Raw genomic sequence first — 24607 nt, 5'->3', positions numbered from 1 at the left:
CCCAGCTATTCGAGAGGCTAAGGCAAGAGAATCACTTGCAACCAGGAGGCAGAGGTTGCAGTGAGCCAAGATTGTGCCACTGCACCCCAGTCTGGGTGACAGAGCAAGACTCTGCCTCAAAAAAAAAAAAAAAAAAGTGACAGAGAAAGAGCCCAGAGAACCAGCAAGAAAAACAGAAAAGGGCTCTGAAGACCTCAAGAGAAGAGGGAGCTTTACAAAGGAAGGAGAGGTGTCCCCTCTGTCATATGTTGCTGTGGTAGGCAGTCCTGAAATGGCTATGAATGATTTGCCTCCCAGTATTCACGCCATTGTGAAATCCCGCCTTGAGTGTGCCGGACCTAGTGACCGGCTGATAACAGAATACATCAAGTGATAGCACATCACTTCCAAGATAAGGTTACAAAAAGATTCTGGCTAATATCTGTCCTCTTCCCTGACAGAGCTTTTGATACAGAAGTAGCAAGATATCATATTTTAAGTAATCATATTTTAAGTAATCGTATGCAGAAACCCAAATGGCAAGGGACTGATCTCTCCAGCAAGCAGCCAACAAGGACCTGAGGCCAATTGCCTCGCGAGTGAGCTTGGAAACAGCCTCCCCAAGTAGAGCTTTGAGATGACTGCAGCCTTGTAAGAGATCCTGCATCATAGGTACCAACCACACCCATATTCCTGACCTACAAAAACTGGAAAACAATAAACGTTTCTTAAGTTGGGGGGTAATTTGTTACCTAGCCGATAGACAACTACTACAGCTGCTAAGAGGTTAAACAAAAACAGGATAAACAATAAAATAGACATTGGCTATTGTCATACGTATTTTCACTAGCTATTTTCAGTTTCACTGAAATGGTGGCGATAGAAACAAGACAGAAATAGGTTGAGAAGGAAGTCACAGGTGAAGAAATGGAGATATATAGCAAATGCAGACAACTCAAACAGTTTGTAAAGCAGAGAGCAACTTAGAGCAATATAGTATGAATCTGGAGTCTTTTATCAAGATGAAGAGACATTTTAAAGTTTAAATGATGATAACATGAAGCCAATAGGGTGGAAAAATACACTCTCATGGAACTTCATTCTTTAATCAAGAAACTCTGGCCAGGCGTGGTGGCTCACGCCTGTAATCCCAGCATTTTGGGAGGCCGAGGCGGGTGGATCACCTGAGGTCAGGAGTTCAAGACCAGCCTAACCAACATGGAGAAACTCCATCTCTACTAAAAATACAAAATTAGCCAGGCATGGTGGTGCATGCCTGTAATCCCAGTTACTCGGGAGGCTGAGGCAGGAGAATCGCTTGAATCCGGGAGGTGGAGGTTGCGGGGAGCCGAGATCACGCCATTGCACTCCAGCCTGGGCAAAAAGAGCCAAACTCCGTCTCAAAAAAAGAAACTCCTCTAAAAGTCCTCGACCCTCAACTTCCTTGGGAAATGTTCTTGCTACCTCTCTGCCTTAACTGAAACCTGGCTTTCCAATCAGAACACCTCTTCTCATACAGTCCTTTTAAGAGAAAGCTACTCAGTCTCTTACACTCCACACCTAATATTGGGAAATGAGGACGGTACCTTCCTTTCTGCCAGTGCCAGTTCCAGACCACTGTTCCCAAATCCTTATGTAAAAGGCTTAGTCTAATTCCCATGCCATTCAGCAGCACAGTCTTCACTACCAGCTAATGACCACCTGGACAACCCCCATACTCAGTGAGGATATGCTGGCAACTAGTTCACAGCTGCCATTTTCCTCTATGCCACCAGTTTTGCTACCATCCTGTGTCATTTCAATACATGTATGGATGAGTTGTCTAACGCCAAGTTCCTCAAACCCATGATCCTCAATAAGCACTTCTGTATTTCCTGGGGATAGCCATTCAACAGGTTGTGAATTCACATTATTATGCTAGCATCCATTCATTCACCAAGTATTTAGTAAGTATCTAATAGATAGCTCCTGACCTCAAGAAATCTAGGACACATATGTTCACACTTTCCACAAAGATGGCATGAAAAACCCTAGCTGACGTCTAGATAAATTCCAACTACTGCATTTCCTTTATTTATCAGTCAAGTAACCAAGTCAATTCTAGGCAACTACTGTCTGATGTGACTTAGTGAATCCATGTTTGATCCTAGTAGTCACTATTTCCCTTGACAGGCTTCTAAAACTATCTTTTAAATAATCTATTCTAAAACAGTGCCTGGGCAACATAATGACGCCTTGTCTCTCTACAAATTTTTTTTTAATTAGCCGGGCATGGTGGCACATGGCTACAGTCCCAGCTACTCTGGAAGCTGAGGTGGGAAGATCGTTTGAGCCCAGGAATTCAAGGTTGCAGTAAGCTATAGCCACAACATTGCATTCCAGACTGAATAACAGACAAAGACCCTTCTCAAAAAGTATAAAATATTGCCAGTGTTCAATATCAAAGTGGAAGATAAAATATTTTTTATATTTACGCAATTTTAAACTAGGTAATGAATGTCATATTACACAAAATTTCACTAAAAAGAAAAAACAAGAAACTGCAAACAGTGATTGCCTACAGAAAGAACTAGATGGGATAGGAGAGACTTTTAACTGTATATTCTCTTACACTTTCTAATTTAGCACATATATTTCCTATTTCTTAAAATAAGTGTACATAAAATTAACAATAAAAAGTCATATACCTTTCCTTAGTACTCCCAGGTTGCCTATTTTATTCTGAAAAGAATGAATATTTTTTTAATTAGAGATGGGGTCTCACTACGTTGCCCAGGCTGGAGTGCAGTGGCTACACACATATGTAATCATAGCACACTATAGCCTTGATCTCCTGGACTCAAGCAATCCTCCTGCCTCAGCCTCCAGAGCAGCTGGAACTACAGGCATGCGACACTGTGCCTGGCTGAAATATTTCTTAAAAATCAACCTGGAGCGGGAAGGGGGGAGAGGGGAGGGATAGCATTAGGAGATATACCTAATGTAAATGACAAGTTAATGGGTGCAGCACACCAACATGGCACATGGATACATATGTAATAAACCTGCACTTTGTGCACAGGTACCCTAGAACATAAAGTATTTAAAAAAAAAAAAAAAAGTCAACCCGGAGAATGAGGCCAGGTGCGGTGGCTCACGCCTGTAATCCCAGCATTTTGGGAGGCCGAGGCGGGTGGATCATGAGGTCAGGAGATCGAGCATCCTGGCTAACACAGTGAAACCCTGTCTCTACTAAAAATACAACCAAAAAAAAAAATAGTCAAGCAAGGTGGCGGGCACCTGTAGTTTCAGCTACTCCGGAGGCTGAGGCAGGAGAATGGCGTGAACCCAGGAGGCGGGGCTTGCAGTGAGCAGAGATTGCACCACTGCCCTCCAGCCTGGGCGACAGAGCGAGACTCCCTCTCAAAAAAAAAAAAAAAACCCAGAAGTAAAAAACTAAAAGTAAAACACTCTTACATTTGTTTCATCTATCTCACACTAAAACATATTTAGTCATTTCTCTGTTATTAGACATTATAATTAAGCAGAATTCTCTCTTACTCAACATTCTGACACAACTTTAAACAATGACACAGTTGATCGTTCCCTCCTTCTTGAAAGCTTCCTTTCCTTCACTTCTAGAACATCATACTCCCCTAGTTTTCCTCCGAACTCAATGATTTCTCATCACTCTACTGGTTCCTCTTCATTTCCCCCCATGTATCTAGAAGGTAAGTTTCATGAAGGTGAAGATTTTTGTCAGGTTTATATCCCCAATGCCTAAAAAGGTACACAGAAGAACCATACTCGCTAAGTAACTTCTGAATGAATAAGGGAATGAATCAGCCCCCAAGGCTCAGATGCTTGGATCTCTTCTCTACCAAAATTCACTCCCCTGATGATCTCACCTATCTCATAATTGTAAGTACTACAAATAAGCTGAAAACAAGTCACATTTCTCACTCTTCCTGGACATCACCCTGAACTTCTGGTTTCTCCACAAACATGCTCCACCAATTACCATTTCCATTTAAGTTACCGGCAACTTTATTCTTCTAGTTACTCAGGCCAACCTTACTCTTTACTCTTCTGTCTGGCCCACATCCCACGAACAATCACCAACAAATTCTATAGGTCTACCCTCAAAATATATCCAAAATCCAACCCCTTCTCACCTTGGTCAGATACCCTCACCTGGAACAGTACAACATAAGCTCCTGACCACTGCCCTTACTTTTATTTATTTATTATTTATTTGAGATAGACTCCCTCCCTCTGTCACCCAGGCTGGAGTGCAACGACGGAATGACAGCTCACTGCAACCTCAAACTCAAGGGATCCTCCTGCTTCGGTCTCCTGAGTAGCTGAGACTATAGGCACATACTGCCATGCTAATTTTTTTTTTTTTTTAAGACAGAGTCTTCCTTTGTCACCTAGGCTGGAGTGCAATGGTACAATCTCCACTCACTGCAACCTCTGCCTCCTGGGTTCAAGAGATTTTCCTGCCTCAGCCTTGCGAGTAGCCAGGATTATAGGCATGTGCCACCACTCCCAGCTAATTTTTTGTATTTTTAGTAGCAATGGGGTTTCACCATGTTGACTAGGCTGGTCTCGAACTCCTGACCTCATGATCCACCCGCCTCAGCCTCCCAAAGTGCTAGGATTACAGGCGTGAGCCACCGCACCCGGCCTAATTTTTTTATTTTTGTAGAGACATGGTGTCGCTACAGTGCCCGGCCATCCTCCCACCTCGGCCTCCCAAAGTGCTGGGAGACCTGTTCACTACTATGACACCAGCATCTAGAATATGGGGTACATAATATGTATTTAATACATACTTATTAAGTAAAAATAGTATTCACAGTAAAACTTCAAATGATGATAGTGAACCAGCTAATTATGTGCCCAAAGTGTTCTAAATACATGAATTAATTCATATTCATTTGACCAGTTTAAGAGGTTAGGTACTACCGTTATTATTTCTATTTTGCAGATGAAGAAATTAAGGCACAGGTTAAGGCTAGGAAATAAACAACATTAAGCAATTTGCCCTACATCATACCATGGCAAAGACAGGATTTGAACTCAGGCACCCTGACCCCAGAACCCACACTCTAATACACTGAAACACTTGGTGAGCAACAAATTTCAATTATATTCCACACACACACACACACACACACACACACAAAAGAAAAAGAAAAACAATTATATTCCACATAATCTGTATGCTGTTTATTATATGTCTCTGAAAACTGATAATCATTGTAATGATTCTTGACCAAAATACTTCATTCTTTGATCTTTCTCCATTAATGTTTCTGATGGAATATGTGTAAAATACACGTTTAACAACTCTCATACTACTTCTAAAAGTAAACATAGTATAAAACCGAGCAGCTGTTGCTATGAGAACCTTCACTTTTTTTTTTTTTTTGAGACAGAGTCTCGCTCTGTGAGCCAGGCTGGAGTGCAGTGGCGCAATCTCGGATCACTGCAACCTCCACCTCCAAGGTTCAAGTGATTCTTCTGCCTCAGCCTCCCAAGTAGCTGGGGTTACAGGTGTGCGCCACTATGCCTGCCTAATTTTTGTATTTTTAGTAGAGATGAGGTTTCACTTGGCCAGGTTAGTCTCGAACTCCTGACCTTGTGATCTGCCTGCCTCGGCCTCCCAAAGTGCTGGGATTACAAGCATGAGCCACAGAGCCCAGCTGAGAACCTTCACTTTTAAGTTTGCAGTATTAATGCTGAATTAACAGACTGGCATACTTATCTATGACAAAGGAAAAAAAAAAAGAACACCTCAGTAGACTCAACAAGGATATCACAAGTAATGACTAGCAAGCAACATTTTTTGAAAAATAAAATGTAGGCACAAGAAATGCTAAACGAAATAGCTTACTTTTACCTTAGACTTTCCCTAAATTATGTGATTTCATTCCTACAAGGACAAGAATCACAGCTTACTACCAGCCATGCAAATGTCATTTTAGGAGTACACACAAGTTTTACCCAGTATCTTAGTTCACATTTGTCCCAGTTAATTAAGTTTATGTGTAATTTAAAAGCCAAAACTAGATATGCCAATTTTAAGTTTTCCTTCTAACTAATCCAAAGTCAAAACTATTCACTTTATCAAATGAATTAACTGAATACAGTTATTTATTTATAATTATAAATTGGACCACACACTTTCTCACTTAATACCTATTATGTCCTGTTTCCCATACCTCTCTACAAAGTAGAAGTATTTGCTGGAAGACAAGAATCTGCTCATTAAGTAGGCACTTAGAAAAAGCAATGATCTGCAACTACTGAAATTCGTATCTGTATATTTCTCTTTCGGGTTAAGGAAAACACTTCTCTGGCTATTTTTCCAAATAAACTGGGTAAGCCTTGCGAAACTCACTGCTTAAATCCCACTTTCTGACAGCTCCTCTTCCTCCGTTAATGAATTTTTGAGAGCCATGTCTACTTCCATCCATTACATAATACATGTCCATCATGGGACCTGTTTTCTGAACAAGAAATAGCTTAAATGGCACTAACTGATAAGTAGGGCCAGTGAATATTGTAATCTAACCGGGGGCAGGAATCCCGAAAACAAGATTCTGATTTACAGTGCTAAGTTGTGAAAGAGTGATGTGAAGAACATGGAACACTGCTTATTCCCAGTAGTATTTCCATACAAAGTGAGACACCTGCCCCCAAAATGTTTTTAAAGCACTTGACTCCAAGAACATTGCTCTGAAATTCAGGGGCCTACCAAAAAAAAAGTTCCATTTCATTTTAAAGTGTTTTAATAAAGACCGCAAGAAGTATAACTGCAAATGAGAAATAAAATTTCAACAATTTAGCACTGAACACAAATGTCTAAAAGTCAAGGTCTGCTGGGCAACACGCTGTAAAAGACGGTTGTACTTTAAAACATTTCAGCATTTTTTCATATAATTAGCTCCAACAGAACTGTTCAAATTGTTCACTTGATCCACCCAAAGCAGTCAACCACAACCACCTGCAACTATTATTCAGAAACGTGCCTTCCAAAGCAACCACCTGAGTCTGGGGCCTTCTCTCAAGGGGCCAGAATACAGCCTGTAAAAGGGTGGTATAAAGAGATCTTTTAGGCACAGGGGGATAAAAAACCTGGAAGACACCACCTTGAAGGAGCTAAGAGTAATGCGACCCAAATGGTGGCTGCCAGAACGAAGTTGTCTAAACCGAAGATCTCCCTCTTCTTGGGTGTAAAACTTTCAGATCCATCCACACTCAGTTTACCTGAGCCAAAGCACCTTCCCTCTCCGAGCCCCCACCCACCCCGCTAGAAGGAAAAGAATCGAACTCTTAAGTAGAAACGTGACAGATCCAGTGCAATAAAATAGGTTCTCCGACTGCCTCAAAGGTAACATGCACGGCTCAACGTCCTTTTGAAATACAACACTTCATCTTTTATCTCACCATTTCATCAAAAAGAAAAGAATCATCTCCAGCATTTTACATCACTCACCTAACCCAAAGATCCACCCCGACCGCACCCCAACCTCACGGCTCCCCAATTTCTCCGTCTGCCCACTACCTCGTCCGCAGCTTCACTAGTCCTAAGCCTCCCCCTCTCCGCTCCCCAAGTGCCCAGAGCCCCAGACCCCAGTCCCCGACCTCCCGCCCCAGGATCCCCACATCCACCGCCTCGGCTCCCGCCCAATCCCGGAGCCCGGCTGGGTGGAGCCCGCGGGTGGGCGCCGAGGTCTGGGTGGGGCCCGCCCCTCCCCAGCCCCGGGCTGGCCGGGAGGGGGAGGGGGTCGCGAAGCCTCACCTACAGCTCCGCCCCTCCCCGGGGGCGCGTCGCCCAGCCCAGCCCGGGCCGTGAGCTAGAAGCTGGGCAGGAAAGGCGAAAGCCCCAGCGCCAGCGACACGGGGGAAGCTCTGGGTCCCGCGCGACTTCCGCGCAGCCGCCGCCGTCGCGCCCGTCTCACCCTTCTCAGGGCTGCCGCTGCTGCTGCTGCCGCCGCTGCCGCCCGGGCGCCGCCGCCGCCACTACCGCCGCCGCCACCACTACCACCGCCGCCGCCGCCACAGCACGGCCCGGGCGCCCGCGACGTCACCGCGCCCCGCCCCCTGCGCGAGACACCTAGCCCCGCCCCCAGCCCCGCCGCGGGCGCAGCGCGCCTCCCCGGGCTCCCGGCCCGGCTGCCTCCCTTTCCCTCAGCCTCCCGGGAGCGTGACGCGGCGGCAGGGGGGCCTCCGGGCGCCTTCCGGGGCACGCGGGTGAGGAACTGGGAAGCGGGGGAAGTTCGGCGCCACGGCGGTCGATCAGCACCGAAACAGAGCGAGGGGCGCGGAGCGGCCCTGCGTACACACACGCGTGCCCACTCACACACACGACCCCTGCGGCCCCGGGAGGGGAGAGCCGGGGTCGGCTCCGCGAGCGCGGGGCGGCGCTTGTCTCTTCCTGCTTGCCGTAGGAAGTGGACGCTGGAAGCCCGAGGAGCCGCGTCGCGTCTTCCCGAACCTAAGTGGCGCCCCGCCCCCTTCTTCCCGTGGCCCGTTACCCGCGCCCGGGGCCGCCCAGCGCCGCGGGGGCAGCGCGGGGACCGACCCTGGCTGCCGGGGGCACGCTTTGTTGCACGAAAGCTGGTTTTTTGCCCCTTAGCTTCGCGGAACGTGGCCGCGAAATGAGCGGTCGTCTGACCTGAGACTCGCGGGGCTGCGCACACGGGCATCGCCGAGGACCCCAGCAATGGACGTCGTGTTCTGTGGTGATCCGGCCCGGAGCGGGGAGCGTGGGCGGAAATTAGCGTCCCGGTTCCGACCCTCCGCGGTGCCCGACGCGGCCTCGGGAGCTGGGTATTTGGCCTCCGACAGCTAGGCGAGTCGGCGGGCGGCTGGGGCCTGGAGCAACCCGATTTTCTCGTGCAGACTCGCAGCCGGTTTGGGTGTTTTTTTTTTTTTTTTTTTTTTTTTTTGGAGCCGTGCAGAGGGTAGCTACGGCCATTAATTTAAGGGTGTAGATAAGCTACCTCTAAACCAAGAACGTAAGAATGGTGTGAATTACATTTATTCCCAGCCTTCCAGTGTTTATTAAAATAATTTTCGGTGTCCTTAAAAGGAGTTAAAAGCCATCGTTTTACTCCTACTTACCTCCGCCACCGTAATTAACCACCGTAATTAACCACTGCCTCATAATCCCACTGACAAATTCTAGTCGCCCCTCTGCGTTCACATTCATTCACTCACCCGTCTCTACTGTTTTTCATCCTGCCCGGACTCTAATTGTTCCCTCCCAGGATCGACATGCACTTGGATCATTGCAGTTCCTGGGCCTGCTGTCATCTCTCCCTTCAGTACTTCCCACATGCGACTACCAACTGTTAGACGATGTGCTGCCAGCATTTCATTTCTTGGACATCCGGCTATTTACCCAGGAAAAGTCATCCTTTGACTTTTCTCATCTGACTCGTGATCTGCCCATCTTGTTACTCCCTAGCAGTGTGGTAAGGTAAGAGAAAATTGAACTGGGAGTCAATAGATCTTTCTGTTCTCATTCTCCCACTGTCTACTTGTCTGGCCTCAGGCAAATCATTCTCCTTGTGGTCTTCCTTAACTGTAAAGTGAGGTTTGAAGTCGGTGTCTGAGATACATCGTGTCCTTAAAATATGTGGATTTGGAGAGTTAAGTTGCTAAGCGCTATGTTATACACAGAAATACTGTCCTAACACAGATTCAGATTTTTATTTTTTATTTTTTGCCACCGCACTGGCAACAAATATTATTTCCTACCCTGCTCCAGATATCTTTTTTAAAACCTACATTTAGGATTTTTCGTTAAAGCTGGCTACTCAAGCACATGTATTTACTGCCTCTTCTTCCTGAGACCCCATAAAATGATGATAAATAAAAATGATACAAAATAGAAAAGGAGAAGGGGGGCATCGGAAGATAATTGTTTTTCAATTCGACATGTGAAAAGTAAGTGTGGTCTGACAAAATGAAGAAAACCATAATGTGGAATGGGTGTAGAGGGTGCTGCAGAAAGGAAGGGGGGCCTGTCAGCCCAGAACTGCTTTAGGGAGACCGAGATTTGGAGATAGCTACAAGACAGAGCGAGAGTGAGAAGCAGGATTGAGAACAGGGAGACTAAATAAAGGTCTATTGAGGAAGAGCAGAACTCTGCCTCTATCTCAGATACAATATTTAGGCATTTATCCCAGGTTAAAATTAAGTATTCTGATAATCTGGGGAGATTTGGGCTGAGTATTGAATGGCCTAAGAGTAAAGCATTCTTTATCCTAGCACAATAGCTGATTTCCTACCCACCCACTGTAAAGTGAAGTTGGGCAAGTTGGCAGGAACTTCCTGCTGTGGTTTGGATGTGGTATTTTTGTCTCGACCACATCTATGTTGAAATTTGATTACCAGTGTGATAGTATTGGGACGTGGGTCCTGGTGGGAGGTGTGTGGGTCGTGGGGGCAGATTCTTCATGAAGGTCTTGGTGTCATTCTTACAATAGTGAGTTCTCACACTTGCGACACTACATTGGTTATCAGAAGAATGGATTTGCTCCTTCGAAAGTGGCTTGTTGTAAAGCCAGGACTCACCTCGGGTGTGATTTCTCTTTGCATGTGCACAGACACTTTTCCTTGACCTTCTCCGCCATGTTTTGATGCAGCACGAAAACCCTCACCAGAACTGAGCAGGTGCTGGTGCCTTGCTTCTTGTAGAGCCTGCAGAATTGTGAGCTAAATAAACCCGTTTTCTTTATAAATTACCCAGCCGCAGGCATGCCTTTATAGCAACATAAAATAGACTAAGACACCTCCCAAGTTCACAAGACTCCCCATCAGCATTCCAACTGCCTCATCTTATGTATGAACAGACAACTAAGCATTATTAGATTTTTAAGAGAAGTCTCCAACATGGAGTGTGGGGGAGATAAACAGAAACCTCAGAGAATGTAGAAAGGAAAACTTAGTCAGTATACTAGCATATTCAGATGAAGTAACAATCCAAGGTTTAAAAGTAGATCTTGAAATTTAAAATAAATTGCCAAATTATAAATTTAATTAAAATATTGAAAGATAAAGTCACTGAACTTTTAAAGAAAATACAAGGAGCCTGGGCAACCTAGTGAGACCCTGTCTCTGTAAAAACTGTTTTAAAACTCAGCTGGGTCTGGTGATGCGCACATGTGGTCCCGGATACTCAGGAGGCCCGGGTGGGAGTATTGCCTGATCCTGGGAGGTCAACGGATCCGTGAGCCAGGATGGTGGTGCTGCACCCCGGCCTGGGTGACAGAGCAAGAGACCTGGCTTCAAAAAAGAAAAGAAAAAGAAAATAGGGCCAGGTGCAGTGGCTCGCGCCTGTAATCCCAACACGTTGGGAGCCTGCACCCCAGTCTGGGTGAGGGAGCAAGAGACCTTATTTCAAAAAAGAAAATAGGGCTGGGTGCTGTGGCTCGCATACTTAATCCCAACACTTTAGGAGGCCAAGGCAGGCAGATCGTTTGAGCCCAGGAGTTCAAGACCAGCCTGGGCAACATGGCAAAACCCTGTCTCTACAAAAAAAAAAAAAATACAAAAATAAGCCAAGTGTGGTGGCGTGTGCCTATAATCCCAGCTACTCAGGTGAATAAGGTGGGAGGATGGCCTAAGCCCAGGAGGCAGAGGTTGCAAGGTTGCAGTGAGCTGAAATAACACCACTGCACTCCAGCCTGGGCAACAGAGCCAGACCCTGTCTCAGTAAAAACAAAACAAAAAAAAAAAAACAGAATAAATATACAAAGAGGTGGAAATTGTGAGAGAAAATAAGATAAAGGATCAATTCAACAGGACTAATATTATGTGAGAAAGAAAAAACAAAGTAAATGAAGGACAGAAAATTATTGAAAAAAATAATGCAAGAAAATTTCCTAGAACTGAAAGAATCCACTAGTACAGAACTAAAAGAAAAAAAAAAAATTCAACCATGCAAAATGTTTGAACTCTAAATGTAAACAAGATTCTAAGTTTCCAAAGAGGAAAAAAAGGAGCTCATAAAAGAACAAAAATCAAACTGGCGGGTCAGGTATGGTGGCTCACGCCTGTAATCCCAGCACTTTGGGAGGCTGAGGCAGGTGGATCACAATGTCAGGAGTTTAGGACCAGCCTGGCCAACATGGTGAAACCTCGTCTCTACTAAAACTGCAAAAATTAGCCTGGCATGGTAGCAGGCGCCTGTAATCCCAGCTACTCAGGAGGCGGAGGCAGGAGAATCGCTTGAACCTGGGAGGCGGAGGTTTCAGTGAGCTGAGATTGTGCCATTGCACTCCAGCCTGGGCAATGAGCAAAACTCCGTCTCAAAAAATAAAAATAAATTTAAAAAAAGGGTTACTTAAACGTGTGCTCAAGCAAAATGAGGGAGAAATCAGGGTATCTGACAATATCCAGTAATCACTAGGTACAATTCAGGAAAACAGTAAAGGGAAGTCCCAGGAGCTAAGTTGGATTGGAACAGAAGGAGAGGAGTTCTGAGAGAAAACTCCTGGAGAAGAGAAAATTAAACAGAACAATTAGTTACTATGATTTAAAAAAAAAAAACAGAGAAGCTGCTGCTTTTAAGGGTTTCAACTTTTACACCCAACCTATTACTGAAGCATAGATAGTCTTGCTATCATTAAAACAGTTTAGGCCAGGCACAGTAGCTCACATCTGTAATCCCAGCACTTTTGGAGGCCGAGACAGGAAGATCACTTGAGGACAGGAGTCAGAGACCACCCCAGGCAACACAGTAAGACCCTGTCTCTACAAAAAAAATTTAAAAAATTAGCCGGGAATGGTGGCACACACCTGCAGTCCTTAGCTTCATGGGAGGCTAAGGCAGGAGGATCCCTTGAGCCCAGGAGTTCAAGGCTGCAATGCACTATAATGGTACCACTCTCCAGCCTGGGCAACAGAGTGAGACCCTGTCTCAAAAGTAAAAGCAGGCTGGATGTGGTGGCTCACCCTATAATTCCAGCACTTTGGGAAGCAGAAGGATTGCTTGAGCCCAGGAGTTCAAAGCCAACCTGGGCAACATAAGGAGACCCTGCTTCTATTTTAAAAACAAGGCCAGGTCTGGTGGCTCACACCTGTAATCCCAGCACTTTGGGAGGCCGAGGCAGGTGGATCACCTGAGGTCAGGAATTCAAGACCAGCCTGACCAACATGGAGAAACCCCATCTCTACTAAAAATACAAAATTAGCCGGATGTGGTGGCGTATGCCTGTAATCTCAGCTACTCGGGAGGCTGAGGCAGGAGAATCACTTGAACCTGGGAGGCAGAGGTTGCAGTGAGCCGAGATTGCGCCATTGCACTCCGTCCTGGGCAAGAAGAGCGAAACTCCATCTCAAAAAAAAAAAAAAGGCCGGATATGTTAGCTCAGGCCTATAATCCAGCACTTTGGAAGGCTGAGGCGGGTGGATCACCAGGTTAGGAGTTCAAGACCAGCCTGCCCAAGATAGTGAAATACAAAAATTAGTCGGGCCTGGTGGTGGGTACCTGTAATCCTAACTACTCAGGAGGCTGAGGCAGGAGAATTGCTTGAACCCGGGAGCTGGAGGTTGCAGTGAGCCAAAATTGTGCCGTTGCACTCTAGCCTGGGCAACACAGCAAGACTCCATCTCCAAATAAATAAATAAATTTTTTTAAAAAGTGGTGCTTGAACAATTGTATATCACATGCAAAAGAATGAAGTTGAACCCATACGTCACGTATATGAAAATTAATTCAAAATGAATCAGAGACCTAAATGTAAAGCTAAAGCTAAAATACTCATAGAAGAAAATATAGTTATTAAATCTTCATGACTTTGGATTAGGCAATAGTTTCTTAGCTGTGAGACCAAAGGACAAGTAACAAAAGAAAAAAATTGAGACCAGGTGCAGTGGCTTCATGCCTGTAATCTCAGCACTTTGGTGGGGCCAAGGCAGGAGGATCACTTGAGCCCAGGATTCAAGACCAGCCTGGGCAACATAAAGAGACCCCCCATGTCTGCAAAAAATTTAAAAGATTAGCTGGGCGTGTTGGCACGCACCTGTAGTCCTAGCTACTTGTGAGGTTGATACAGAAGGATTCCTCGAGCCCAGCAGATCAAGGCTATAGTGAACCATGATTGTGCCACTGTACTTTATGCCTGGGTGACAGACCAAGACCCTGTCTCCAAAAAAATAAAATTAATTGGACTTCATCAAAATATAAAACTTTTGTATTGGCCGGACGCGGTGGATCACACCTGTAATCCCAGCACTTTGGAAGGCCAAGGCGGGCAGATCACGAGGTCAGGAGATCGAGACCATCCTGGCTAACACAGTGAAACCCCATCTGTACTAAAAATACAACAAATTAGCCGGGTGTGGCCAGGTGTGGTGGCTCACACCTGTACTCCGAGCACTTTGGGAGGCCAAGGCAGGTGGATCACAAATTCAGGAGATTGAGACCATCCTGGCTAACACAGTGAAACCCCGTCTCTGCTGAAAAATACAAAAAATTAGCCAACCGTGGCGGTGGGTGCCTGTAGTCCCAGCTATTCTGGAGGCTGACACGGAGAATGGTGTGAACCCAGGAGGTGGAGCATGCAGTGAGCCGAGATTGGGCCACTGCACTCCAGCCTGGGTGACAGAGCGAGACTGTGTCTGAAAATAAAGTAAAATAAAATAAAATAAGCTGGGCATGGTGGTGGGCACCTGTAGTCCCAGCTACTCAGGAGGCTGAGGCAGAAGAATGGCGTGAACCTGGGAGGCGGAGCTTGCAGTGAGCTGAGATCGCGCCACTGCACTCCAGCCTGGGCGACAGAGCAAGACTCCATCTCAAAATATATATATATATTTGTGTGTGTGTGTGTGTGTGTGTTATTCAGCCTTAAAAAAGAAGGAAATTCTGACATGCTACATGTCAGACATTACACCAAGTAAAATATGCCAATCATGAAAGTATAGATATGATTATATTAATATGAGGTACCTAAAGTAGTCAAATTTATAGAGACAGGACCAGGCACGGTGGCTCACACATGTAATCCTAGCACTTTGGGAGCCTGAGGCGGGTGGATCACCTGAGGTCAGGAGTTCAAGACCAGCCTGGCCAATATGGCGAAACGCCGTCTCTACTAACAATACAAAAAAATTAGCTGGGCATGGTGGCAGGCACCTGTAATCCCAGCTACTCGGGAGGCTGAGGCAGGAAAATTGCTTGAACCTGGGAGGCGGAGGTTGCAGTGAGCCGAGATTGCCCGACTTGACTCCAGCCTGGGCAAAAGGGCGAAACTCTGTCTCAAAAAAAAAAAAAAAAACATAGAGACAGTAATCATAATGGTGGCTGCCAGATGATGGGGGAGGAGGAAGAGGGAGTGTTTAATGGGTGCAGAGTTTTGGTTTGGGAAGAAGAACCATTTTTGGAGAAGATAAGGGTGATGGCTGCAGATGCTTGTGAATGTACTTAATGCCACAGAACTATACACTAAAAAATAGTAAGTGTTACGTTATGTAAATATTTATCACAATAAATAAATATTTTAAAACTTGTCTGCATCCATTACACTGTTAAAGACTGAATTGTGTTCCTCCAAAATTCATATGTTGAAGCCCTAACTCACAGTGAGTGTGACTATATTTGGAGATGAGGCCATAAAGAGGTAATGAAAGTTAAATAAGTCATAAGAATGGTATCTAATCCATTAGGACTGGTGTCCTTATAAGAAGAGGAAGAGATACCAGGGACACATATCAGATAAAAGGTCGTGTGAGGATCCAAGAAGATTTGGCCGGCCGGGTGTGGTGGCTCATGCCTGTAATCCCAGCACTTTGGGAGGCCAAGGCAGGTGGATCGCCTGAGGTCAGGAGTTCAAGACCAGCCTGGCCAACGTGGAGAAACCCTGTCTCTACTAAAAATACAAAAATTAGCTGGGCATTGTGGTGGGCACCTGTATTCCCAGCTACTCAAGAGGCTGGGACAGGAGAATTATCACTTGAATCTGGGAGGCAGAGGTTCCAGTGAGCCGAGATTGCGCTCCAGCCTGGGCAACAAGGGAAACTCCGTCTCAAAAAAAAAAGAAAAGATATGGCCATCTGCAAGCCTGGGAGAAGGGCTTCAGGAAAAAACAACTTGCTGATACCTTGATCTTGGACTTCCAGGTTCCACAACTATGGCAAATAAATTTCTGTTGTTTAAACCACCCAAGCTGTATTATTTTGTTATAGTATCCCCAGCAGAATAATGTAGATTTTTATACCAAGAAGTGGAGTACTGCTCTAATAAATACTTTCTAAATGTGGAAGTAACTCAGGAACACTGTATCATGGGTAGAGAGTGAAAGAGTTTTGAGGTGCATGCTAGAAAAAGCCTAGATTGAGCTGTGTACAGCTGCTCACACCTGTAATCTCCGCACTGTGGGAGGCTGAGGTGGGCAGATTACTTGAAATCAAGAGTTCGAGACCAGCCTGGCCAACATGGGAAACCTTGTCCCCACTAAAAATACAAAAATTATCCGGGCCTGGTGGCGCACACCTGTAACCCCAACTACTCGGGAGGCTGAGGCAGGAGAATCGCTTGAACCCAGGAGGTGGAGGTTGCAGTGAGCCACGATCACACCGCTGCACTCCAGCCTGCATGACGGAGTGAGACTGTCTCAAAACAGAACAAAAATTAGCAGGCATGGCGGTGCACGCCTGTAGTGCTAGCTCCTCAGGGCAGGGGGTTTTTAGGGGGCGGAGCTGAGGTGGGAGGATCACTGGAGCCTGGGAGGTCCAGGCTGAATGAGCCATGATCCCACCACTGCACTCCAGCCTGTGTGACAGAACAGGACCCTGTCTCCCCCCACAAAAAATAAATAAATAAAAAGTCTAGATTGTCTTGAAGAGATTGTTGGTGGGAGTAAGAAATAAAGGTGACTCTGGTGAGGTCTCAGATGGAAATTAGGAACACATTATTGGAAAGTGCAGGAAAGGCCATCCTTTCTTCCGCAAAGAATTTGGCCAAATGGTGTTCTAGTGTTTTGTGGAAAGTGCAGGTTCAGAGTGATAAATTTGGTTATTTAGCTGAGATTTCTAACCAAAGTGTTGAAGGTATGGCCTAGCTTCTTGTAGTTGCTTTAGTAAAATGTGGGAAGAAAGATAAACTGAGGGAATTAGTAAGCAAAAACAGAACTTGAAGCTTTGAAAAATTCTCAGCATTTCATAGAGATTATAGGCACAATTTACAAATTTATTCAGCTTTCTCAGCACAAACCAGGAAGAGAGATGAGATTATACCAGCATGAACACTGTCATCGTGGACTACAGGGGACACAGATAGGACAGAAGGAAAGAAGGCTGTCGTACTTCTGGGATCCTAAGGGGTGAGGCAACAGAGTTATCTGGCTGTGAATACATGTTACCCTTGAAGAAAAGGGAAGACTGATCCCAAAGGAGATTTATTTAGCAACAGGCCTGCCATTCGAACTGCAGGCCCAGAGGATACAGGTCTGGGAAGCTAAGATGTCTCCTCAGTTCGAGAGAGTCCAGCTGCTGCCATCCAGTGCCTCAGAGGCATGGCTGCTACCCAGGACCGATAGGGCCAACGTGGTGATGCTGCCTCCCCAATGGCCCTAGAAGGCAAGCCTGCTAATCCACCGGGCCAGGAGGGCAGAGTGCCAAGCCAAAGACAATTCTTGAGGCTTAAAGTTCAACAGAATTTGTCTTTATAGGCTTATTTTATTTTATTTCATTTATTGAGAGAGTCTCACTCACTCTGTTGCCCAGGCTAGAGTGCAGTGGCTCAATTTCAGCTCACTGCAACCTCCGCCGCCAGGGTTCAAGCATTTATCTTGCCTCAGCCTCCTGAGTAGCTGAGATTACAGGCGCACACCACCATGCCCGGCTAAAGTCTTACAGGTTCTGAACTTGCTTGGGACTCATGTCCCTGTCTTCTTTCCAGTTTTTGCCTTTGGAATGGGAATGTCTGTTCTATGCTTGTCCCACTATTATACTCAGGAAGTACATAACTGGCCTGATTTCATACATTCACAGCCAGAAAGGAACTTTGCCACAGAATGACTCATATCTCACGTCTCACCCACACCTGATTTAGATAATATTTATTTTGGGTTTTTTTTATTGTGGTGGTGGTGGTTGTGGTTGTTGTTGTTTTGAGACGGTCACACTCTGTCGCCCAGGCTGGAGTGCAGTGGCACAATCTTGACTCACTGGAAACTCCGCCTCCCTGGCTCGAGTGATCCTCCCCGCCTCAGCCTCCCGAGTAGCTGGGACTACAGCCACTTACCCCCACACTTGGCTGATTTTTTTTTTTTTTTTTTTTTTTGGTAGAGATGGGGTTTCACCATGTTGCCCAGGCTGGTCTTGAACTGCTGACCTCAAGCTGTCTGCCCACCTCAGCCTCCCAGAATGCTCAGATTACAGGTGTGAGCTACCGCACCTGGCTATGATTTACATGATATTTAAATGAGCCTTTGGACTTAGAGTTGATGCTGAAATGAGTTAAGACTTTTGCGACTGTCGGGATCAGGGTAAATGCATTTTATATGTAAGAAGGACGTGAATTTTGGGTGTCCAGAAGATAGAATATTATGGATTGAATTGTGTTCCCCCAAAACTCATGTTGAAGTCCTGATCCCCAGTGAGGTCATACCCAGTCTGTGGTATTTTGGTAAGGCAGCCCTAGCCGACTAATATAGACACTGTCAAGAAAATGAAAAGGCACCCGGGCGCAGTGGCATGGTGGCACATGCCTGTACTGGCACCCGGGCACAGTGGCATGGTGGCACATGCTGTACTGCCAGCTGCTCAAGAGGCTGAAGCAGGAGAATTGCTTGAACCCAGGAGGCGGAGGTTGCAGTGAACCTGTCGCCCAGGCTGGAGTGCAATGGCGCAATCTCGGCTCACTGCAACCTCCACCTCACGGGTTCAAGCAGTTTTCCCTGCCTCAGCCTCCCGTGTAGATGGGATTACAGGTGCCCGCCACCAAGCCCAGCAAATTTTTGTATTTTTAATAAGAGACGGGGTTTCTTTTCTTTTCTTTTTTTTCTTTTTTTTGAGATGGAGTCTCGCTCTGTCGCCCAGGCTGGAGTGCAGTGGCGCGATCTCAGCTCACTGCAACCTCTGCCTCCCGAGTTCATGCCATTCTCCTGTCTCAGCCTGCCAAGTAGCTGGGACTACAGGTGCCCGCCACCACGCCCGGCTAATTTTTTGTATTTTTAGTGGAGACAGGGTTTCACCATGTTAGCCAGGATGGTCTCAATCTTCTGACCTCATGATCCACCTGCCTCGGCCTCCCAAAGTGCTGGGATTACAGGCGTGAGCCACCACACCTGGCCCCAAGACGGGGTTTCATCATGTTGGTCAGGCTGGTCTCGAACTCTTGACCTTGTGATCCACCCGACTCAGCTGCCCAAAGTGCTGGGATTACAGGCGTGAGCCACCATGCCCGGCAGTAGACTATATAAATAACTCTTAAAACTGAACAACCAAAAGGCAGCCCCACTTAAAAATGGGTAAAGGATCTGAAGAGATATTTTTCCAAAGATATACAAATAGCCAATAAGCACATTGAAAAGATGCTGAACATCATAACTTAATAAGGAAATGCAAATCAAAACCACAATGACCAGCCTGGGCATTGTAGCAAAGCCCCATCTCTATAAGAAAATACAAAAATTAGGTGTGGTGGCACATGCCTGTGGTCCCAGCTATTTCGGAGGCTGAGGTGGAAGTATCCCTTGAGCCATGGAGGTCGAGGCTGCAGTGTGCTAAAATTGCGCCACTGCACTCCAGCCTGGGTGGCAGATTGAGACCCTGTCTCAAAAAAAAAAAAAAAATGAGGTATCACATCACACCCACTATGACGACTAAAATCAAAAACATTGATAATAACAAGTATTGGTAAGGGTGTGAACAATTGGAACTTGGCTGAGTGCAGTGGCTCACCACTGTAATGCCAGCACTTTGGGAGGCTGAGGCGGGTTGATCACTTGAGGTCAGGAGTTCGAGACCAGCCTGGCCAACATGGTGAAACCCCATCTCTACTAAAAACTAGCTGGGCGTGGTGGTGCATGCCTGTAGTCCCAGCTACTCGGGAGGCTGAGATAGGAGAATCACTTGAACCCAGGAGGCAGAGGTTGCAGTGAGCTGAGATCGTGCAGCCTGGGTGACAGAGTGAGACTCCATCTCAAAAACAAAGAACTGGAACTCATACATTGATTGCTGAGGAGAATGTAAAATTATGTAGCCACTTTGTAAAACAATCTGCTAGTCCCTTGAAAAGTTAAATGTAGAGTTACCATATGATCCAGCAATTCCATGGCTAGGTGTATAGCCAACAAAATGGAAAACACATGTCCACACACAAACTTATACGTGAATGTTGTAGCAGCATTATTCATAATAGCTAGACAATTGAAAAGTCATGAATAAATTACAAAAAAGGCTAATTTTTTTTTTTTTTTTTTTGAGACAGAGTCTCACTCCGTCACCCAGGCTGGAGTGCAGTGGTGCGATCTGGGCTCACTGCAAGCTCCGCCTCCTGGATTCACGTCATTCTCCTGCCTCAGCCTCCCGAGTAGCTGGGACTACAGGCGCCCGCCACCACGCCTGGCCAATTTTTTGTATTTTTAGTGGAGACGGGGTTTCACCGTGTTAGCCAGGATGGTCTCGATCTCCTGACCTCGTGATCCGCCCGCCTTGACCTCCCAAAGTGCTGGGTTTATAGGCTTGAGCCACCGCGCCCAGCCAAGGTCTGCCATAATAAAGTACTGGAGACTGGGTGGCTTAAATAACAGAAATTCATTTTCTCACAAGCTTCAGAGGCTAGAAGGACCAAGATCAGGGTGCTGGAAATTTGGTTTATTGTGAGGCCTCTCTTCCTGATTGCAGACAGCCACCTTCTCACTGTGTCCTTATGTGGCATATTCTCTGTGTATGCACAGAGAGAGAGAGAGACAGCACCTGTGCTCTGATGTCTCTTCTTCTGACAAGGACACCAGTCCTATCTGATAAGAGCCCCATTCTTACGACCTCAATTAACCTTTTTTTTTTTTTTCCTTTTCGTGATATACAGTCTCACTCTGTTGCCCAGGCTGGAGTGCAGTGGCACGATCTCGGCTCACTGCAACCTCCATCTCCCAGGTTCAAGTGATTCTTATGCTTCAGCCTCCCAAGTAGCTGGGATTACAGGCACTCATCACCATGCCATGCTAATTCTTTGCATTTTTAGTAGAGACAGGGTTTCACCATGTTGTTCTCGAACTCCTAAGCTCAGGCAATCCACCCACCTCAGCCTCCTGAAGTGCTAGGATTACAGGCGTGAGCCATCATGCCTGGCTGCATCATTAAACCTTACTTACCTCTTTAAGGCCCTTCTCCAAATGCAGGCACATTGGGGGTTAGGGCTAAAATCTATAAATTTGGGGTGAGCACAATTTCAGTTCATAACAATTAACCTGTGGGGGTGGGTGGAATGGATGGGAATGGTAATGAGATTTCCCTGAGCACAACTTTTTTTTAAAGTTTTACATTTTGAATCATATGCATGGCTTATATCTCTATCTATCTATCTATCTATCTATCTATCTATCTATCTATCTATCTATCTATATATTTTTTTTAAGAGACAGAGTCTAGCTCTGTCGCCCAGGCTGGAAAGCAGTGGTGCAATCTCAGCTCATTGCAACCTCTGCCTCACAGGTTCAAGCAATTCTCCTGCCTCAGCCTCCCAAGTAGTTTGGATTACAGGCGTGCACCACCACCTCCTGGGTTCCAGCAATTCTCCTCCCTCAGCCTCCTGAGTAGCTGCAACTACAGGTGCACGCCACCATGCCCAGCTAATTTCTTTTGTATTTTAGTGGAGACGGGGTTTCACCGTGTTGCCCAGACTGGTCTCGAACTCCTGAGCTCAGGCAATCCACCTACCTTGGGCTCCCAAAGTGCTAGGACTATGGGCCTGAGCCACCTTGCCCTGCCGGTTTATATATTTTTAAGAACTTAATTCAAAAATGATGAAGCAAATGAACCTAGTTATATAAAATTGATACTATAGCCACACTGAAAAAATTTTAATTCAGGTTGCATTTGAACATAGTATTCTGACTGCACCTCCTTAAATGTATGTAGTTTAAGAACTACAAACAGCCAGGTGCGGTGGCTCATGCCTGTAATTCCAGCACTTTGGGAGGCCAAGGCAGGCGGATCACAAGGTCAGGAGTTTGAGACCAACCTGACCAACATGGTGAAACCTTGTGTCTACTAAAAATATTTTAAAAAAGAAAAATTAGCCAGGCCTGGTGGCAGGCGCCTGTAATCTCAGCTACTTGCGAGGCTGAGGCAGGAGAATTGCTTGAACCCGCGAGGCGGAGGTTGCAGTGAGTCGAGATTGCTCCACTGCACTCCAGCCTGGACGACAGTGCAAGACTCAGCCTCAAAAAAAAAAAACTATAAACAAATTCTGAAAGTTACTTAGATTTTGTTGGTGGCGACATCAAAGGTATAGTAATTATAACCATTTTGTCTTTATTTTAAGGTAGAGCAAATGGGTAAACATACTGATGTTGTTATGAGAAATAATAAATTCAAATATGGAATGCGGGAAGGTGAAGAAGACCCCTGTAGTGTTGGATTGAGTTCAAAGTTATCAGTGTGAACTCATGATTTTTTCCCCCTACTTCTGTCCACTGAAAGGTCTAGAAGCAAATAAATTCCAGTAGCAATGAGCACGTCCAGCATTGAGATCTTGCAAGGTAACAGATTAGCCTGCAGTTTCATGGATACTGACAGTTCCAGTGGATGCTGACAGAAGAATCTGGCATTAGAGACCGAGGATAGCTTATCACTCACAGCAGCAGCAGTAGTCAAGCATCACCATTTTCTTGTGCCGATTTCCTAAGCCCCAGTTCCTACAAGTTGATACGGTGAACGACAGATACATGCTGTGGTTGAGTTATAGGAGAGGAATCCCAAACTTAGGGAGCCCAAATCTCGTGGTGTTTTGTTTTGAGACAGAGTCTCACTTTGTCCCAAGCTGGAGTGCACTGGCACGACCACTGCCCCCTGCAGCCTCAGCCTTCTGTATTCAGGTGATCCTCCTGCCTCAGCCTCCCAAGTAGCTGGGACTACAGGTACGTACCACAACACCCAACTATTTTCTTTTTTTTGTATTTTTTCGTAGACACAGGGTTTCACCATGTTGCCAAGGCTGGTCTCGAACTTCTGAGTTGAAGGAATCCACCCACCTTGCCCCCCAAAGTGCTGGGATTATAGGCCCATGTGTGTGTGTTTTTTTTTTTTAAGACGGAGTTTTCACTCTTGTTGCCCAGGCTGGAGTGCAAAATGGCACGATCTCGGTTCATGTCTATCTCCGCCTCCCAAGTTCAAGCGATTCTCCTGCCTCAGCCTCCTGAGTAGCTAGGATTACAGGCGTGTGCCACCATGCCTGGCTAATTTTTGTATTTTCAGTAGAGACAGGGTTTCACCATGTTGGCCAGGCTGGTCTCGAACTCCTGACCTCAAGTGATCCGCCCGCCTCGGCCTCCCAAAGTGCTGGGATTACAGGCATGAGCCACCACGCCCAGCGGCCCGTGTCTTTCTAATGTGCTGCAGACAACCCTGCCTGGCCTTTGTCTTAGAGAGACATTGCCATCATTATACTGGATCATAAACACACCTGTCCTCAAGGGAGACATTGTCTCTAGCTTCCAAGCTGTTCACTGTCTAAATGTCTTTGGAAAGGTAATCTGGAACAAAAGGACAGTTGGTGCCTGTGCTCACAGGGATTGAAGGAACACGAGACCATGGAGAACCGTACCTTAGTAGCCAATCTGTGGGACGTTCTATAAGACACCTGGCCTGGAATCATTCATCAATCAGTGTCAGTGTCACTGTCATTGTAGCAAACGTCAGTGTTCTGCCCGTATTCACTCAACTTGATCATTTCAGTGTCCCATTCACAGCTGATGTCCCACTCATAGGATTTGCATTTCTTTGCTCAAGAGCTTTTTCCCTAAACCCACATCTAAGGCAGAGAATTAATACCCTCCCAGGAGCAACCCTCAGCTAGTGACTGATGAAAGTCAGTGTATAAATAATCCAGCTCCCTCACCCTCTGAGTGAGATAACTCCGAAATACATGGTTACACTAGTTCCCTGAGCTCCCCAACACTCCCAAAGCAGTGTTCAGTGGTGACTGGCTTGATAACACACACTACTGTCTGCTTTCTTTCCCTGAATCACTTCCCCATTACCTACTGATGTTGTTAGAGTTAGTAATAGGCAGATATGAGCAGGACAGGGCCCCAAAGAATGTCAGACAACTCTCAGGTGACTGCCAGGCAAACGTCTGGTGAAAGGGAAGGGGAAATGTTCCTAATAAACAGGAGACATCTTGAGCTTGTGGCAACAACTTCTTGGTAAGAACTTCAAATGGTGGAGTTGGACCTTCCTCAGGGGACGTGGCCAGGCAAGCACAGTAAGGTGCAAAATAGCAGAGTTTGACGCATATGTGACCTTCCTCTGGGGGCACCAGACCAATAAGGGAAAACTGCCCTAAGAGAGCATGCACATAACTTCAGTATGGCACGTGTGCCCCTCCCAAATACCAGCAAGACATTGCACATGCAGCAGTTAGCCAACAGCCTGCCGAGGGGGAGGGACAAGAGGG

The 24607-nt window shown here is 46.0% G+C and overlaps 2 protein-coding genes across 11 annotated transcripts in view; one reads left to right on the top strand and one right to left on the bottom strand.

The window, feature by feature from the left end:
• Positions 1 to 8669, bottom strand: part of ERC1 (ELKS/RAB6-interacting/CAST family member 1) — a 547409-nt gene extending 538740 nt beyond the window's left edge. For 6 of the 10 annotated variants that reach the window (XM_073020331.1, XM_073020338.1, XM_073020337.1 and 3 more), the window contains exon 1: positions 7932 to 8050. The gene's annotated coding sequence lies outside the window, so the exon portion shown is untranslated. The other 4 variants (XM_073020335.1, XM_073020342.1, XM_073020334.1 and 1 more) reach the window with 3 other exon arrangements.
• The window catches only part of LOC140712712 (uncharacterized), a 77262-nt gene that overhangs the window by 23077 nt on the left and 29578 nt on the right, over positions 1 to 24607 (top strand). The window contains exons 2-3 of the mRNA XM_073020305.1: positions 7880 to 8223; positions 9243 to 9454. Coding sequence (XP_072876406.1) covers positions 7880 to 8223; positions 9243 to 9454 — 556 coding nt within the window. The remainder of the gene's footprint in view (positions 1 to 7879; positions 8224 to 9242; positions 9455 to 24607) is intronic.

The sequence above is a fragment of the Chlorocebus sabaeus genome, chromosome 11 (assembly GCF_047675955.1).
Source record: "Chlorocebus sabaeus isolate Y175 chromosome 11, mChlSab1.0.hap1, whole genome shotgun sequence".
NCBI lineage: Eukaryota > Metazoa > Chordata > Mammalia > Primates > Cercopithecidae > Chlorocebus > Chlorocebus sabaeus.
Note: the sequence above shows the minus strand (reverse complement) of the source record. Positions and strands in the feature narration are given on the sequence as shown.